Source organism: Carassius carassius, chromosome 19 (assembly GCF_963082965.1).
Source record: "Carassius carassius chromosome 19, fCarCar2.1, whole genome shotgun sequence".
Classification (NCBI taxonomy): domain Eukaryota; kingdom Metazoa; phylum Chordata; class Actinopteri; order Cypriniformes; family Cyprinidae; genus Carassius; species Carassius carassius.
Genome location: NC_081773.1, coordinates 11,774,420 through 11,792,464, shown reverse-complemented (window position 1 = coordinate 11,792,464; position 18,045 = coordinate 11,774,420). Strand labels below are relative to the sequence as shown.

The following is an 18,045-nucleotide window of genomic DNA, read 5'->3' as shown; positions in this document are numbered from 1 at the left end:
AGAAGGGTGCTGCTGTCCCTGAATTTGATGTGGGATGAAATCGTAGGATGGTTCCTCCTTTTTGCGATAGGGATGTTGAGAAATACTTTAGTCATTTTGAGAGGGTTGCTACTACTTTAAAGTGGCCTGCAGATTTTTGGTGTTTGTTACTGCAATGTGTGATCACTGGTAAGGCGCAAGAAGCTTATTTTGCCTTGACTATAGACGAAGCAGCAGATTATGAAACCGTGAAATCCGCAATTTTAAAAGCCTATGAATTAGTTCCGGAGGCGTATAGACAGCGTTTCAGACATTATGTAAAACTTTCTGGTCAGACTTATGTGGAGTTTGCACATGAGAAAGAGATCTTGTTTGATCGATGGTGGGCGTCTAAAAAAGCTGAAAGCAGAGAACAGTTGCGACAACTAATGTTGGTGGAAGATTTTAAAAATGGCTTGCCTGCTGTTCTTTCTACGTATTTAAATTAAAAAAAAAAAAAAAGTGAAAAAAGTGAAGTGACATTCAGCCAAGTATGGTGACCCATACTCGGAATTTGTGCTCTGCGTTTAACCCATCCAAAGTGCACACACACAGAGCAGTGAACACACACACACACACTGTGAGCACACACCCGGAGCAGTGGGCAGCCATTTATGCTGCGGCGCCCGGGGAGCAGTTGGGGGTTCGATGCCTTGCTCAAGGGCACCTAAGTCATGTTATTGAAGGTGGAGAGAGAACTGTACATGCACTCCCCCCACCCACAATTCCTGCCGGCCCGGGACTCGAACTCACAACCTTTCGATTGGGAGTCCGACTCTCTAACCATTAGGCCACGACTTCCCCTAAATGAACAGAAAGCTGAGACACTTCACAACGCTGCTATGTTAGCTGATGACTTTGTGTTGACGCATAAGGTAGCATTTAAGGAGAAGTCATGGGACCAACAACCTGTTTCTTCATCTGTCTTATGTTCAAAAAAATCTTCTGGCAATAAAATAGTTGTTCCTTCTCTTGCTTTTATTGTAAAGCTTCTGGACATTTAATTGCAAACTGTCCCGTTCTTAAAAAGAACTCTAGCCCAAAGTCTGTAGGTTTGATTGCAGGTGATTTTCCTTTGACTCCTGACTCCATGATTCGACCCGAGAAGGCTGGATATGGGCCATTCCTGAATAGTGGAACTGTGTCTGTGTCTAGTTCTAGTCAGTGTGTGCCTGTTAGCATCCTTCGAGATACTGGGGCTGCTTTGTCATTCATTTTGGAGGGAGTATTAGCATTGTCTGAGAAGACTGCTACTGGTACTTTTGCTCTCGTTCGAGGTTTCGAAATGGGAGTTCTAGAAGTTCCATTACACTGTGTTCACTTGAACTCTGAATTGGTGTCTGGGAACGTGATAGTAGGTGTTCGTTCGTCTTTGCCCATTCCTGACGTAACTTTCATCCTGGGAAACGATTTAGCTGAAGGCAGTGTGTGGAGTTTTTTAAATGGGCCACCTGAAGTTGTAACGTCACCTTTCGTTGCTACTACTGATGAGTGTGCTGTTAAGCACCCTGATGTGTTTTCAGCATGTGCGGTTACACGCTCTATGGTTAAACCTGATGTCTCAGACGAGGTTGAGTTAAGTGGTACGTGGTTTGAAAATCCTGAGTTAACCAAGTGGTCTTCTGTTGCTCCACAGGGGGAATTAAATCTGCATCCTCTGAGTGCTGAAAAGGTTTTTGAACATCTTGGTGATTCGTCTCTGTCTTCTGATAAACTTATTGCCACTCAAAGGTCAGATCCTACGCTTGCGTCATTATTTGAAGTGGTTCATACAGAGCAGACATTTGGGAATGCACCCCAGGGTTACTTTCTCAGAGATGGGATATTGATGAGAAAGTGGGTGCCTTCTAACTCGTCTGATATCTGGAATGTTGTTGATCAAATTGTGATTCCAGTTGATTATCGAGACATGATCTTAAGTGTGGCTCATGATGGTACGGCTGGTCATTTGGGTGTAGGGAAAACATACCATCGAGTTTTGCGTAACTTTTACTGGCCCAGTTTGAAGAAAGATGTGTCCCGCTATTGTCAAACTTGCCATACTTGTAAAATGGTTGGGAAGACTAATCAAACTATTCCTCCTGCTCCGTTGTTTCCAGTTCCTGTGGTGGCTGAACTTTTTGAACACATAATCATTGATTGTGTTGGGCCTCTTCCTCGTCCAAAGTCTGGTTGTAAATACTTGCTGACCATATCGCGAGAACGATATCTAAAGCACTCGTTAAGTTTTTTACAATGTTCAGTTTACCGAAAGTAGTTCAGAGCGATCAAGGCACTAATTTTACATCTCGTATGTTTTCGCAAGTGCTCAAACGTCTCCATATTAAACATGTTTTTTCATCTGCTTATCATCATAAGAGTCATTAGAAAGGTTTCACCAGACCTTGAAATCTATGCTTCGTGCTTACTGTTTTGAGCTAGAACGAGATTGGGAGGAGGGGATTCCATGGCTACTTTTTGCTTCACGCGAGGTAGTGTAGGAATCACTCGGGTTTAGTCCTGCTGATTTGGTCTTTGGCCATACTCCGCGGGGACCTTTGACAGTCCTGAAAGAAAGTTGGCTATCCGATCAAAAATGTAAATCTCTTCCTGAGTATGATTTTCGTACCTGTCTTCATCGAGCCTGTGAATTGGCTAAACTAAATCTTGAGAAAGCACAATGTAAAATGAAGGTCTGATATGATCAGAAAGCTAGAGCACGAAGTTTTAGACCGGGTGACAAAGTGCTGGTTTTGTTACCTGTGCGGGGAGGGTCGCTGCAAGCCCGGTATAGTGATCCTTATGTAGTGGAAAAGAAACTGTCCGACCGTGATTATGTTATTCATCTCCCAGATTGCCGTAAAACTTCTAAAGTTTTTCATGTTAATATGATTAAGATCTATCATGAGAGGGAGTTGAGTATTGAGAAGTCTCTGAAATGTGTTCCTACCAGCATCAAACCAGCTGACATGACTGCATCTGTAGGGTTGGCAGTACATGAACCGTTGTATGAAGAGGTGGGACCTTCTAGATGTGTAGTTGAGGGCCGGTTGAGAAACTCTGAAGTGTTAATAACCTTGTCTAGTCAATTATTCCATTTATCTGCTATGCAACAAACTGACATCTTGGACTTGGTGAAGAACTTCTCTTTTAGTTTAGTGACATTCCTACTCAAACGTCTGTTATAGAGCACGATATAGATGTGAGATTTAACACTCGACCCATAAAGCAACATCCTTATCGTGTTAATCCAAATAAAAGATCTCTTTTGAATAATGAAGTTCAGTATATGCTAGAGAATCAAATTGCAGAGCCTAGTATTAGTCCCTGGAGTTCACCGTGTTTGCTGGTGGGGAAGTCTGACGGTAGTTATCGATTCTGCACTGACTACCGGCGAGTGAATGCTGTAACCAAGGCTGATTTTTATCCATTGCAGAGAGTAGATGACTGTGTAGATCGTGTAGGTTCCGCTATGTACATTTACAAACTTGATTTGTTAAAGGGATACTGGCAGGTACCTTTAACGGGTCATGCTAAGGAGATTTCAACATTCGTAACTCCTGATGCATTCTTTAATTATAGGGTAATGGCTTTCGGAATGCGAAATGCTCCTAGCACGTTCCAGAGACTCGTGAATACTGTTCTAACTGGCGTATCTGGTTGTGAAGCCTATTTGGACGATTTAGTATTATACAGTTCTTCTTAGGATCAGCATTTGAACTTGCTTAGCGAGGTCTTTTCTCGTTTGGCTGATGCAAAGCTGACTGTAAATTTAAGTAAATGTGAATTCGGTAAAGCTAACCTAATTAATTTGTGAATTTCCACCACCTGTTGATCGAAAACAACTACGCAGTTTTTTAGGGATGGTCGGTTATTATCGAGCATTCTGTAAAAATTTTGCAACTGTGATTTCTCCCCTTACCTATTTGCTAAGTCCTAAGCCGTTGTTTCACTGGTCAGACTCGTGTCAGACTGCTTTTGAGAATAAGTTCTTGTTGATTTCAGCACCTGTTTTGGTGGCACCAGACCAATTGAGACATTTTAGTCTTGCCGTGGATGCGAGTGATGTGGGTGCGGGAACGGTTCTTCAGCAGAGGCGTTCTGATGAAGTAGAACACCCTGTCTGTTACTTTTCAAAAAAGTTTGTTGCTGCCCAAAGGAATTATTCTACTATTGAGGAGGCTTTGGCTTTAGTCCTCGCCATCTGTCACTTCGAGGTTTATTTGACTTGCTCTCACCCTATTGTTGTGTATTGTGATCACAATCAGCTTCTTTTTTTAATTCAATGCGCAACACTAATCAGTGTCTTATGCGTTGCAGTTTGACGTTACAACCATATGACCTCGATATCAAACACGTTCGAGGTAAGGATAATGTGGTGGCTGATGCCCTGTCCCGGGCCGGTGAGGGGCATAAACTAGAGAGGTAATGAAAAGGTGAAGGTTCACTTTTGCGGGGGGTAAAGGTGTTACATATTCATGTATTTGTAATTTGTTTGTTTTAAGTTTTGATCTGTTTGTCCTCTAGAGGGCGAGTGTGTTCTGTCTTTGTTTTATTAGGGACTGATTGCCGGCACATGTGGATGCTGTATGTTTGGCATAAGAAGTCCAAGCAGCCAAATCTGTGTGGCAGGCGAGGTGTTCGGCAGTGGCTCTATGTGCCTTATTGTTGTGTCCTACCCCCCTTAATTTTCCTATTGTTATGTCTATCATTTTGTTAATAAATTCCCTATTGTACGAGCTGTGTTGTCTATGTCCTCTCATGTGTTATGGCTGTGGTCGTAACAGCCAAATATTGTCAGATCATAACAAACCATACACAATTGATTTATTCAGCTTTCAGATGATGCATAGATTTAAATTTCGTAAAACTGACTGGTTTTCTGGTCCAGGGTCACATATGACTGATTTCCAACAACACAGATTGACCTCCTTGAGCTTCACAAGCTAAAGCAGAACAACGATAAACACCAATTAACAACAGTTTAATTAACCCCCTCAAAAGGATCTATGCCTAATAGTGTTGTCACGATACCAAAAGTATTGTTTCGATACCTATACCTAGTCAAGAATTGCGATTTCGATACTTTTTCGATACTTTTCCTGAAAAGGGAAAATACTAGGGCTGGGATAAAAAATTATTTTTTAAACGATTAATCTAGCGACTATTTTTTCCAGACCGATTGGATTTCGATTATCTCCCCATTAATTGACTACTAACAACATAGTTCACCCAAAATACTTGTTTAGAGCAATTGAAAGAATACAGTAACCAATGTAAACTTTAGGGCTTTAAGCTAATACAGAGAGTGCTTTTCAAAAAATAAAAAAATAAAAATTAACAGTGGGAGCCAGCAGCCTGTCATGTAGAAAAAAAAAAAATCACAGAATGCTCCACGTGAAACTTTGGCGTTCCGCCCTTTTTCTATCGTGTCTAGGCCTAATGATTTTGGTTAATATGCACGAGGGAGAGAGAGAGAGAGAGAGAGCAAGGCATCGCTCATGTAGTTTGAAGACTGTGAGTGCGCGAGCGCGCGTGAAACTTGGGTGTTGCGCCCTTTTTCTATCATGTTTAATGATTTTGATTAATATGCACGAGGGAGAGAGAGCAAGAAGCGCTCGTGTTGTTTGAAGACTGTGAGTGCGCGCGCACAGCCGGGGCTCTCTCTCGTACGCGTCCTGTCAGGCGCAGCACAGATCACTCACCGATCAAATAAGGCTTTGACAGCCGCCAAAAAAAAGATCAATGCAGAAAAACCCCTGGATTGGTTATATAACGTTGGACAGAATGTTGATCCGGCCATCGCTTATATTCAGCGCACATAAGGTAAACGTTTTGCAAACGTTTTTTAGAGAAATAAAAACAGGTCGACGAATCGATGCGCATATTTTGCGTCGACGTATTTTTTGCGTCGACGTCATCGATGACCTCGACGGGTTGTCCCAGCCCTAGAAAGTACTCTCAAATATCATTGCTGTGCTTTATTTTAAAACCAGGACAACATTCTAATCATATAACACACTAATAAATGAACATATGAACAGCAGATATATTAAACATTTGAACAAAATATGAAATATCAAAATATAAAAAATAAATTAGAGCAATGACATTCAAGGTATAGAAAGAATAAATTTAGCAGCATTACCTCAGTTATCATAAGAAACATAAGAGTAATAAATGTATCTTGTTTCTGAACTTTGAATAAAAATATGAACAGCGATTATAAAACAATGTTTCTAAACTCAGAAGATTAAATGTCAAAGGTAAATAATATCAGCAATGGCATTCAAGTAAAAAAACAAAAAAAAAAAAGCAAATAAAATTTAGCAGCAATATCTCAGACATTGTAACTTAATCTGTCAGTTGTGCAACCTTTTCTAGTGCAGCCTAGTGATGCGCGGGTCTGGTTTTTTCCATCCCGCGGGTCCCGCTTTTATGAAATAATTTGGCCCACCCCAGCCCGCAGATAAAGTAAAATTTCTTTACCCACCCGACCCGCGCATCGGGGACATCACGGAAGATACGTTGCTACTTAGACCTTCGTATTGTTACCTGATCAAAGAACCTAAATTGCACTAGTCCGTGAACGAATCTTTTAGGTGAACGAATGGTTCTCGTTCAGGTAATCCACTGACTCATATTTCTCATTCATTGAAGTTCCTCCCTCCACAGCAGCACGGCGCTATTAGCAGCACATGCGCAGCTCGTGAACAGCTCTGTGAACTGTTTCATCCTGTCAAAGAGTTACTCAAGATGTGACGGAGCATGTGATTTGTTGAATGTAATGAACCCATACGCCCTTCACTGAACAAGATCGAGAGATCTTCTCATTCGTGAACGAGTTGAATGAACAGATGAGGGTTTCCCATACATTCATTAATTTGTGGCAGCCCGCCACAATATCAACGCTGACCGCCACGGATTGATTCAGATTTTTAAACTATTTAATATGGGTAACGTATGGGTAATTGTATTTTATTGTAGAGCTGCACGCTGCTTGCACCCTCCCTCTCACAAACTGACAATGTAGGCACACACGACTAGCCCCTCCTCTTCGAACACGATCTGAATCAAAACATGAAGCATGCGTTAGTTAGAGGATGGATCACCGGTGCTTAATGCTTATTCCCCCAGCGAAGATTCCAGAATCAATCCGGAGTTGAATGGTTAGTAATGAACAGAGGTGGAAAGAGTACAAAAATATTCTACTCAAGTAAAAGTACCATTACATTAATGAAATTTTACTTAAGTACAAGTAAAAGTACCAGTCTAAAAATCAACTCAAGTAAAAGTAAAAAGTAGCTCATTTAAAATTTACTCAGAGTAAAAATTACTTAGTTACATTTTAACAGTGGGAGGGAGTCAAAAATGGGACAGGCCAAGGGTGTCAAACTCAGTTCCTGGAGGGCCACAGTCCTGCACAGTTTAGATTTAACCCTAATTAAACACACCTGATCCAGCTAATCTAATCATTTAGGTTTATTTGAAAACTACATGATATGTGTGCTGGAGCAAGGTTAGAACTAAACTCTGCAGGGCTACGGCCCTCCAGGAACTGAGTTTGACACCCCTGGGATAGGTCTATTAATCTCAAACTAGTTGTTTTTAATTAAAGGAATCAGTTATTTAGAATAATAAAACATTTGGGCTGTTACCAGGCAAATAAGTATCAACAAACTCATCTTTTAATGCAGAGGAAATGCAGAAGATTCATTGGAAGTGGCATTTAGATGTATTACACTGTTTAGTGCAGGACAAGAATGCATTTAACCTGCAGTTACAAATGCATGAATAATGTTTTGATATACAAGACATAAAATGTTGAATACTCATTTGAAATGATAAGAAATTCATTATTTAAAAAATGATACTTTAAATGTGAAATTAAAATGGCCAGTATGTGTCAGCAAGTCACTGTTAATAAGTGAGTCATTGCGATTGAACCGAATCATTTAAACGGTTGATTCATTCAGGAACGAAACACTGTCACGTTGCTCAGAGACGCAAAACTGTGCTTTGGTGACTGTGTTTGGAATTATTTTCTGTTGTAGAAATAGAGCTAAAAAAGGCAATATGGTGTCTAAAACGCAAGTCTCTTAATTAACTTGTTTACTGAACTGTTATATATATGTATGTATATATTCATGATGATTTTTTGAGGAAAAGATGGCATTCTTTGTGTGATTTTGATTTAATATATGAAATTATATAAATATGTTAATTTTATGCCCCTATATCTTCAATTTTGTGATCATTCTAAATGCATTTTAGGAGACTGAATCACACAGTGAAAGAACGCACTATAAATGCGCGCGCACATCATTAAAACAAAAAATATGATATTATCGCAGACTATATATATATAGCACACTCCTCACCACTGTCTTTTTGGCTAATTTGTGCAAAACCTCTTGCTAAAATGTTAAAGCTTCATTTTAACCACCAATGCAACGATGCAATTATTTAGCTTAGCCCTACATTCTTGCGAAGGGTTGATGTCTTGTCGAGATTTTATAAGCTGCTAGTTTGGTCTTCCTAGGCAAGTACAGCTTACACTGCATAATAGAGCATACATATGGCCAGGGGTTCACTTCATTTCCTTTGAGTTCAACTTCAGAATATGACGGGGTTTCGTTTTCAGCGGTGTCTGCACCACTAACGCCTGTTTTGACCGTCTGCTAGTGATGTGTCGTTCGTGAACGAATCGTTCTTTTTGAATGAATCTTTTAGGTGAACGAATCGTTCTCGTTCACGCAATCCACTGACTCATATTTCTCGTTCACTGAAGTTACTCCCTCCACAGCAGTGCGGCGCTATAAGCAGCGCATGCGCAGCTCAGTGAACCGAGTAACAACCATTTCATCCTGTCAAAGAGTTACAACCTCGAGCCAATAGCCTTTGAGTATGAGATGTGACAGAGAATGTGATTTGTTGAATGTAGTGAGCGAATACGCCTTTCAATTAACGAGTTTCATATGAGTCTGAACAAGATCTAGAGATCTTATCGTTCGTGAACGAGTTGAATGATTTAGTACATCTCGTTCGTGAATGAAATGACTGAACTGGCACACATGTCATTCGTGAACCTGAATGAACGGATACATGTTGTTCGTGAATGAAATTAACTGGTACATCGCTTATCTCGTTTGTGAACAAAATTAATGAGAGTAAACTGGGTTAGTCTGCCATTTAGCATGTCAATCTCGCAAAATGCAAAGCGCAGTTACAGTTACTGTGCACATACGCTTGTTTTGATATTTAGCAACTCCACGTTTAATCCCCGATTTAAAATGTGAATATATAATATACAAATTGTCTGACCAAACAATTAAAATGCTAATTAGGCAAGAAAACCTTGTGCTTTGTTCATCTGAACAACTTAATTAGACTTTATATACTGAATGCGATTATACACACATTTTAATAAAGCCAGATCAGTTTTTGTAACAAGTGAATACGTTCGTTGACTAAAGACATAACACATAATACACTCTTTTTTCGCCACCTGCTGGCATATTTTGTGTAATACCAAGAAATGATCACTGAACGAATCAGTGAACGATTCTGAACGAATCATTTTGGTGAACGAACTGAAAATGAACGAATCTCTAGAAAGAATCATAATTTCCACCACTACCGTCTGCATCTTTCTTCTGATTTTAGCGCCAGTTTGCCCTCCTGCCCATTATTTACTGACGTAGTTTCCAGGGAGCGATTTTTTTTTACTCAGTAATTAATGTGTTTTAAAATGTAGCGAAGTACAATACTTTAAACAAAATATACTTAAGTAAAAGTAAAATTACAGATTTAAAAATTTACTTTAAAAAGTATTAGTTCACAAAAAAGCTACTCAATTACAGTAACGCGAGTAAATGTAATTCGTTACTTTCCACCTCTGGTAATGAACACTGTTGCTTAACATAACTCTGAGAAGTTAGTCTATGTTAAGCGCTGTCGCGTTTCCATTACAGATTAGCGGAAAACCTTTGTGTTTTTTTTTTTAATATCGATAAACAACTATTGCGAAATGACGGCGTTTCCATTAACCAATGTTATGCGACTAAAACGTCATTTTTTTCCTCTCGCGATCAGTCATTCCAAAAAATCATGGCAACGGACGTTGGTAGGTTTATATATATCATAGCCACCAGACTAGACATTATATTATTATTATCTCCAGGTTCAGGTTGGTGTGTGTTGGTTTTTGTCCACCTCAATCTCCAGGTTTGTGTGTGTGTGTGTGTGTGTGTGTCAGAGTCTGTGTGTTTCCACCTCCAGGTCCAGTTTGGTGTGTGTGTGAGCCTGTGTGTGTCTGAGTCTGTGTGTGTGAGTCTTTTTGAATGTTTGAGTGTGTGAGCCTGTGTTTGAGTGTGTCAGTAAGTTTGTGAGTTTGAGTTTGTGTGTGTGTGTCCATCTCCAGGTCCAGGTTTGTGTGTGTGTGTGTGTGTGTGAGCAAAATTTGCAACAAGAAGTCTGTGGAGCAGTCATAGCATAGAAATTGTAGCAATGGCATAGCAATGTAGCAATAGCAATGTCTTTAAATGGATAGTTCACCCAAAAATTAAAATTCTATCATCGTTTACTCACCCTCAAGTTGTTCCAAACCTGTATGAGTTTCTTTGTTCTGCTGAACACAAAGGAAGATATTTGGAAGAATGTTTGTAACCAAACAGATCTCGGTCCCCAGTGACTACCATAGTATATATTTTTTCCTACTATGGAAGTCAATGAGGACCGAGATCTGTTTGATTCTGTCATTCTTCCAAATATCTTCCTTTGTGTTCACTTGAGGGTGAGTAAACGATGATAGAATTTTCATTTTTGGGTGAACTATCCCTTTAAGGTATCTGACACTAAGTGTTGGCAATGGAAATGTGTACTTGTCACTAAAAATATATGATATATTTATGATATATATATATATATATATATATATATATATATATATATATTTAACTTACCAAATCAGTTTAGTAAAGCCACAAATGCAGCCATCTCGCTGTAGTGCTTTTTTGCTGCTTGCGTGAGGAGAAAAAACACAGACTTCCATATGGAGGCACTGGAAGCGTGCTCTGCACACACCAACATGAAATAAGTCTCTTACTAATCTGGAACGCAGTCATTCTTTGAAGTATCGATACTAATAAATTTAGGAATCGTGATGTTTTTAATTTCCGAGAATCGTGATACTTTTGAAGTATCTGTGCACCGTGCAACACTAATGTGTAACTAAACTATAAATTATAACAATGCCTAAAACAAATAAACCAAAATATATAAAATAGAAGATATCCATGAGCAGCTGCATATTCTATTGTACACTCAGTCTTTAAAAAAATAAGTATCTACAAAGACCACTAAACATCACATAAATAAAGCAAACCAATGTTGGGCAACTTGGCATGTCAATGACAATATGGTGCCTGTCTGTGTAACAGGCAGATCTTGGCCAAAATGATCTGCAGTGTTGTCCAGACTTTATGCACATAGTTAAAAGTCCATTAGTCCATAGTGTACATACTCTAGAGATGTGCTAAGGCATTCAAGGCTGTAGCTGGATTTCAATCAGGCTGTGCACTGCATGACAGGTGTCTCTTAAGAGGGCTGCCAGACTGTAAAAAGAGTTCTGTCCTGCCCTTGAATACAGAAGAGAGGGATATAGATCACTATGCAATGAGCTTTAACTGGCCAGTAAACTGGAGCAGTCTGAACATCAGTGTAGAGAAAAATGCCCCTTCTCATGGTCAGAGTGGAAACAGACCCCGATATCCATGCATCAATATGCTCATTCTTATGAAATAAAGCAAAAACAGAAGAAATGCCTAGTCCTCCAGAGCCCAATTCACTCTGGCAAAAAGAAGTCAAGAAAGCTACACACATGCCCAAAAATCCTTCATTACTCTTTCAGTCTCTTTCTTAGGTTTGGGCTGAAAGGTAAAATAATAGAGTGAAGGAAACACTTCACACTTGTCATCAACATAAATATCAAAATCAAGAGAGCCATTTTGACTCCGCTAGCTATGATTACTCGCTGCTTTGCTACACAAATGTGTTTTACTTATAAATACTGGGTAATTCAATTTTGTATAGCAGCATTGTATTCAAATGAGAAAGCTACTCTTCTGAAAATGAGGTCAAACCAAATTTGTATAATAACACAAAGGCCCTTTATAGTCATCGAGTCTGAAATAATGAATTCACAAATGAAAAAATAATAAGACACTCTTTCTCATCCCCCAAAACACCTGATTGTGACAAATTGCATCAAATAGAGTATTTGGCACTGGTGTTAAGTAAACATCACACGTCTGATGTGTTTTTAAGAAAAATATCTGGCTCTAATTACACCAGTTTCAAACGCCCCGCATCTTTCAGACCTGTGTGTCAATTCTCCTCAGGAACATTAATTAGTTAACTTAACTGAATTCTTCCCAGCGTCCTTAATATATCCACCCATAATCTATTATGACACAATAATAAAACACGCAAAAAGGCTGCAATTAGTTTCACAGGTTGTAAAGATGGGCTATTAAGGTCTCGCTAAGGCTTCATCAAGTTCACGTTACTGGATTTCTCATCTTCATGGCATCTCTCATAAATTACAAAGCGTGGTTAAAATGGGTCAGACTAACTGATCTCCAAAGCATGCTGCTGAGAGAAACACGTTCAGACAGCTCTATAGCCACATATGCACTGATGAAACAGCGTGACACTGACATGACATGAACCAATGTGCATGGCTGCTCTTAAAAGCCTTTTTTTATTAGATCACTCTCAATAATAGAATGCTTTATAGATATACAAATCATCCAGAGTTATAATGGAATACACAGACACTATAGGAAAACATTTTTGCATTTCTATCGTCTGTAAAAAATAATGCAAACTTTTTGCTACGGGTGGATATTAGAATCCTTCAGATATGACAATTTATTAGTGGTGCTGTCTAAAACAGCACTAATACTGTTGCTTATGGTTTATTCAACACCCTTAAACCAGTGTATTACCCTCGTGGTGTGCAACTTGGCCTGCATAACAAACGTGTTCACAATCGCTCAAATATATGGTGAGTTTTGAATGGTGGTGTACATACACATACAGACATTTTCAAATGATGTAATTCCAATAAATAGCCTACAAGTATTTTGATTGTATACCTTGTGAGTTGACGCAAGCCACAGTTTGAGTCCTGGTTCCATTTCCACAGTTCCCTTCGGTGGGCACACAAGCGCCCTCAGACTGCACCTGCCACAGGAAGCACACTGGATCCTCACAGGGCATTGACTCCAGGAGATGGGCACAGCTCTCTGTTCCTGATCCTTCCTCCAGCACCTCTCTTCTTCTCTGCCTGTAGCCTGTGAGCAGAGCGAGAGACAGGTGGATTAGGGGTATTGTGAGGGAAAATGAGTGGCCAGTGAGTACTGAACTAAAATTCTAGCGGTGGCTAAATAAGCCTGTAATAGAAACCCATTTGAAAAGGCTTTCTGTCACAGCTTTTGTTAGCAGAATAAATTCCTACTCCCGCTCTTGCCTGAATACACTCTTTTCATTACTCATTTGTAAAGCATGAGCTAACTGAGATGCCAGTCATAAATGAAATAGCACTGGAATATGAACATTTAACACTTAAAATACTGGTTAAACATGAAGGCAAAACATTGTTCTCATAAAAAAATAAAAATGCATGCATTGTGCTGCTAGAAAGATCATCATCGTCTTTTAATTCAAGCCCTTCAGTGGGAAAAAAAACTCTTAGGCTAGCATTAATTAATATTTCATAAACTGGCATACTTTTTCAAAGCCAGCTCTGGCTGACATCAATATGCATTAGAGTACAGTGAATAAGCGGGGAAAAAAGATGAATCAGGCCTTACTCCAAGCATAATTTATCAAACAAGATGATCTGATGACTAACATAAGGGTGGGATGCTAGCTGTCTGGATACCATCTGATCCTGTTTACAGTCTGTGATGAGTAGATACTAACTCCTCATATCTTTGCTCCTCGACTATGTGCATGCCAGTAGTGAGATTTTGTTCATCTCACACCACTGCAGGGGGCTTGACTCTGGAGTCCTGGGAAAATCCTAGTGTCAGCCAAGCCTTAGAAATAATCAAAACACCACACAGCTCTCAACATTGCTGTGACACAAAAAACGGTAAACTCTATAAGACAGGAGTGTATTGTGTGATGAGAGATCTGAATGTATGCCATGTATAATTCAGAACTTGGGGTATTACCAGTTTGCTTCACTTATCACAAAATATTTATGAAGACATACATAAGACCCTATATCTAAGAACAGACTTGTATTCTGTAGACATTTGCTCTGTTTCAGGATTCATAAAAAGATGATTCCATAAAACGTATCTATATTCTACATACGCATTTACAACAATAACTTTTTCTGCAAAAACATGCCCACTTCTATCTGGGGCTTTTCTTCTCTCTTTTATAACTTTTCTAAACCACTAAACATTTGTTTCCACAGATAATAGGCCAATAGAAACAGTCCTGTAGGAGAGTGTTGTAACATATTTTGGTTCCAAAATCTGTAGCTGAGGATTTATTTTTTGCATTTTGCATTTGCAATTTAAACATTGATATAATATTCACTGTCTGCTTCAAATTTAAACATATTAAAAATGTGCCATTTCTCTCCTAATTATATAATTATATTAATAATATATACTATTAATTTTGTGTATAAAGACTGATATTCTTATAACCTTCCCCACTTCTGGGGGAACTGGTTGTATTTTACAGGGACTTATTGCACTAATGAAATTAATTTGTTCAAAATTATTTTTAAGCTATCCATCATCCGTAAAGCCTTCATATTTGTCATACAGACACTTATAACTTTTACTGTCATCTCAGGAGGGTGTCTGGAGTACTGGAGACAGACCAACTCTAAAATAAAGTGATAAATAAAAAATGCCTCAAAATATATTTACCGTATTAAAAAAAAAATCCATTATGAAAATACAAAAATATTAAATTTTATACACACACAAAATATATATCAATATTTCAATACACTTCAGCCCATGCACTAAAATGCACGTTTTGTTTATTGAAGACACAACATGACAGACTGAAGGTGTAGCAAACAACTTCCTTCACCTCTGAGCACCAAAAGCAGCATTCCTCTTCTGTAGATGACAACAGCTCAACCCCAGGACAATAAAAGAACAAATTACGACTACACATCATTCTGAAACTACACCTGAGCAGCATTGTGAAGGACACACTCCCATGGAGAACATGCATGCAGACACAGTTCACACACCAACAGCCCTGTTTCTGGAACACAATGAATGCCTGGATGGCCAATGCCCTCCTCCAAACTGTGAAAAACAATTTGGTGGAGACACATCCCTGCGGATATTAATAATTGAAAGGTTCACGGGAGCTATCGGATTTATTCATAGGAAAGACTGGTGGACTGCAGGCAGCGTTTCACTTCCTATACTTCAGAACCTTATCAGTCCCACTTCAATGCTCCCTACTCACATTAATGCTGGATAGAATTTGCCACTTACCATCATTACCAAGCCGGTGTTCAATTTATTCCTCCACACACACTTACATTCACCCAAGATGACACAAAGAGGATAAAAAAATGACTGTGGCCAATTGTAGATTTGTAATGCACTAGAAATGTTAATAAAACAACTAAAAAACAAATCCATGAGGCTCCTCTGACGAAATCGGTTTGTATGTGTAGAAAAGAAGTTCATTTCTCTATTTATGAAAGCTCTAGGCTCTGGTGTTCTGCATTGTTCATCAAATATAAAAGATCAAACGATACTCTGAAACAGCAGTGAGGTGAAGGGCTTGAAAACAGTAAACAGACTCTTGTCTAACAAGGTGCAGCCTAAGCAACGAATAAAAGAGAATCTAGACACCCTAACTATCAGACAGTCCCACTGGGACAACACGTCACAAAATCTTCTAGACAGCACTCAATTTACATGAAAAGCAAATCCTTTTCAGATGGGTTTGTTGCAAGGAAAAAAGTGACCTCTGATATCTGTCAAGAGTTTCAGAAGAAATATTAATGTCTCGAATTGATTTGCCAAAATATCTGCAAGTATGCAATCAAAAGTTAGAGATTTCAGTATGAACGCATCAAATTCTTTTTTGCATTTTGTAGTTCACTCTAACTCCAACTAATAATTAAATAATTTAATACCAAAAAAATAAAAATACCAAATTTGAATATTTTTTTTTTTTTTTACACACACACTGTGGAACATATTTATAATTTATACGTTTCTGATGCAATATATTTTTTAAATGTCATTTATTTGTAATTTATTCTTATGTTCTTCAATCTTCAGTGACACATGATCCTTCAGAATGTTAAATATTTTTTCTGGAAATTGAGGATTATTTTCAGGATTATATGATGAATAGAAAGTATAAAATAATAGCATTTATTTGAAACAGAAGCCTTGTACCATTATAAATGTCTTTACAGCCAGTTAGTAAAATTATTACATAACATTATATCATATTATTTAAAAAAAAAATGTACCTCATAATTCAGATAATCATACCCCTAAATCTAGAATGTTCATCTTGTTTCAATAAAGCAGGTAAATGATAAAAGTGCATCAGAGTTTTGAAGCTGGGATTATTCCTACAATTCTTCCTCAGAATGAGTCATTTCTGACTGAAAGCTCCACTTATGTATGACTGATTTGTGTGACATCAGTCTGTCCTCTGCTAAATTCTCTCATTTTAGGTTAGTACTCTGGCAGCCTGCTTCAGTGACAGATGTTATCATCTCTCACCAGAAGCGGTGTCAGTTTTAGATACTCTGTTACCTCCGTGTTCAGCTCAGTGGAAAGGTGTACCAATCATTAATTTTAAATGCATATTTAAAGTGGATTTTTCAGCTTCTATTAATAAAAGGGGCAAAATGATTTTTGTTTTTTCTCTCTATTGATGACATTTCATTCCCATGTTGGCCCACCTTTTCGTCCATGTGTTTCCATGCAGTTGTCGTGGAGACAGGCCCCCCAGGAGGACCAGGATGAGAGCAGGCACAGCAGTGGGCACGGTATGGAGCATGGCTGCACCGCAGAAGGCAAATCTCCTGTACACAGACGCCCACTTACTGGCCTAGACACTAGAGAGGTATAAAGAGAAATAATCCATATGTTGGGCAAATGTAGTTAGAACATTTTTTTGGCAAAATATAGTTCAGCTTAATAAGTATGATTTTTGGATCTTTCCTGCTGAGCACCAACTCCCACACAGAATAAAATTAATTTCAAAGCCTATGTAAACCAACGCAAGTATTTGGCTTAAAGTACATGAAACACACTATCAAATTAGAAAAAAAAATTCCAGGGAAGGGCCTGGTTTTATCCATCAGTTGGTGATACAATGGCAGATCTGAGTGCGAGCTTGCAGTTGATTGTAAGAAAGTGTCAGAATTAAATGCACTAAATGATAGGAGAAAGTCTGTGATTTCTCAGGAAGACCAAATTATGACACTCTGAATAAACATTATAAATAACAAAAAAAAAAATGTGTTCGATTGTGAAATGAGACTGTTACGTAACAGAAAAAAACTAGGCTTAATATGAATTTGTTAAAACAATCCTTCATTCAAGAATAAAGTGTACTGGATAAATAGTGCCCAATAAAACCAGGAACATGGAGTAAGAAAGCCTTTGAATTGCATTGATTCTCAATGTGACTTTAGTCAAACAAGTATTCCAAAGTTTAGGCAAACCTCTTGAAAGGCTCTTACTTTGGCTGTGCTCTGTTAACATTAGTGTGAGAGTCCTCTGGGTCAGGTGTAAAGCAAACACCACTGCTGATTTTCATTGATCTATATCCCCAAACAACATTGATTGAAAGGAGTCATCTTCATCTGTATGCCTTTCTCAGCTCAGCATGCCTCGAATCCATCCATAAGCTGTTTTCACTGGCTAGTGCAGCTCCTCGAAATTAATTTCAGAGCAAGGTGACTCCCTTTAACTACCTCTAGAAACAGGCGTGGTTACACACAGCCAATGCAAATGG

General features: G+C 38.6%; 1 protein-coding gene across 2 annotated transcripts in view; it reads right to left on the bottom strand.

The window, feature by feature from the left end:
• Positions 1-18,045, bottom strand: part of thsd7ba (thrombospondin, type I, domain containing 7Ba) — a 274,856-nt gene that overhangs the window by 105,757 nt on the left and 151,054 nt on the right. For both annotated transcript variants that reach the window (XM_059499834.1, XM_059499833.1), the window contains exons 7-8: positions 16,985-17,140; positions 13,158-13,355 (exon numbers count right to left, since the gene is read on the bottom strand). In XM_059499834.1, coding sequence (XP_059355817.1) covers positions 13,158-13,355; positions 16,985-17,140 — 354 coding nt within the window. The remainder of the gene's footprint in view (positions 1-13,157; positions 13,356-16,984; positions 17,141-18,045) is intronic.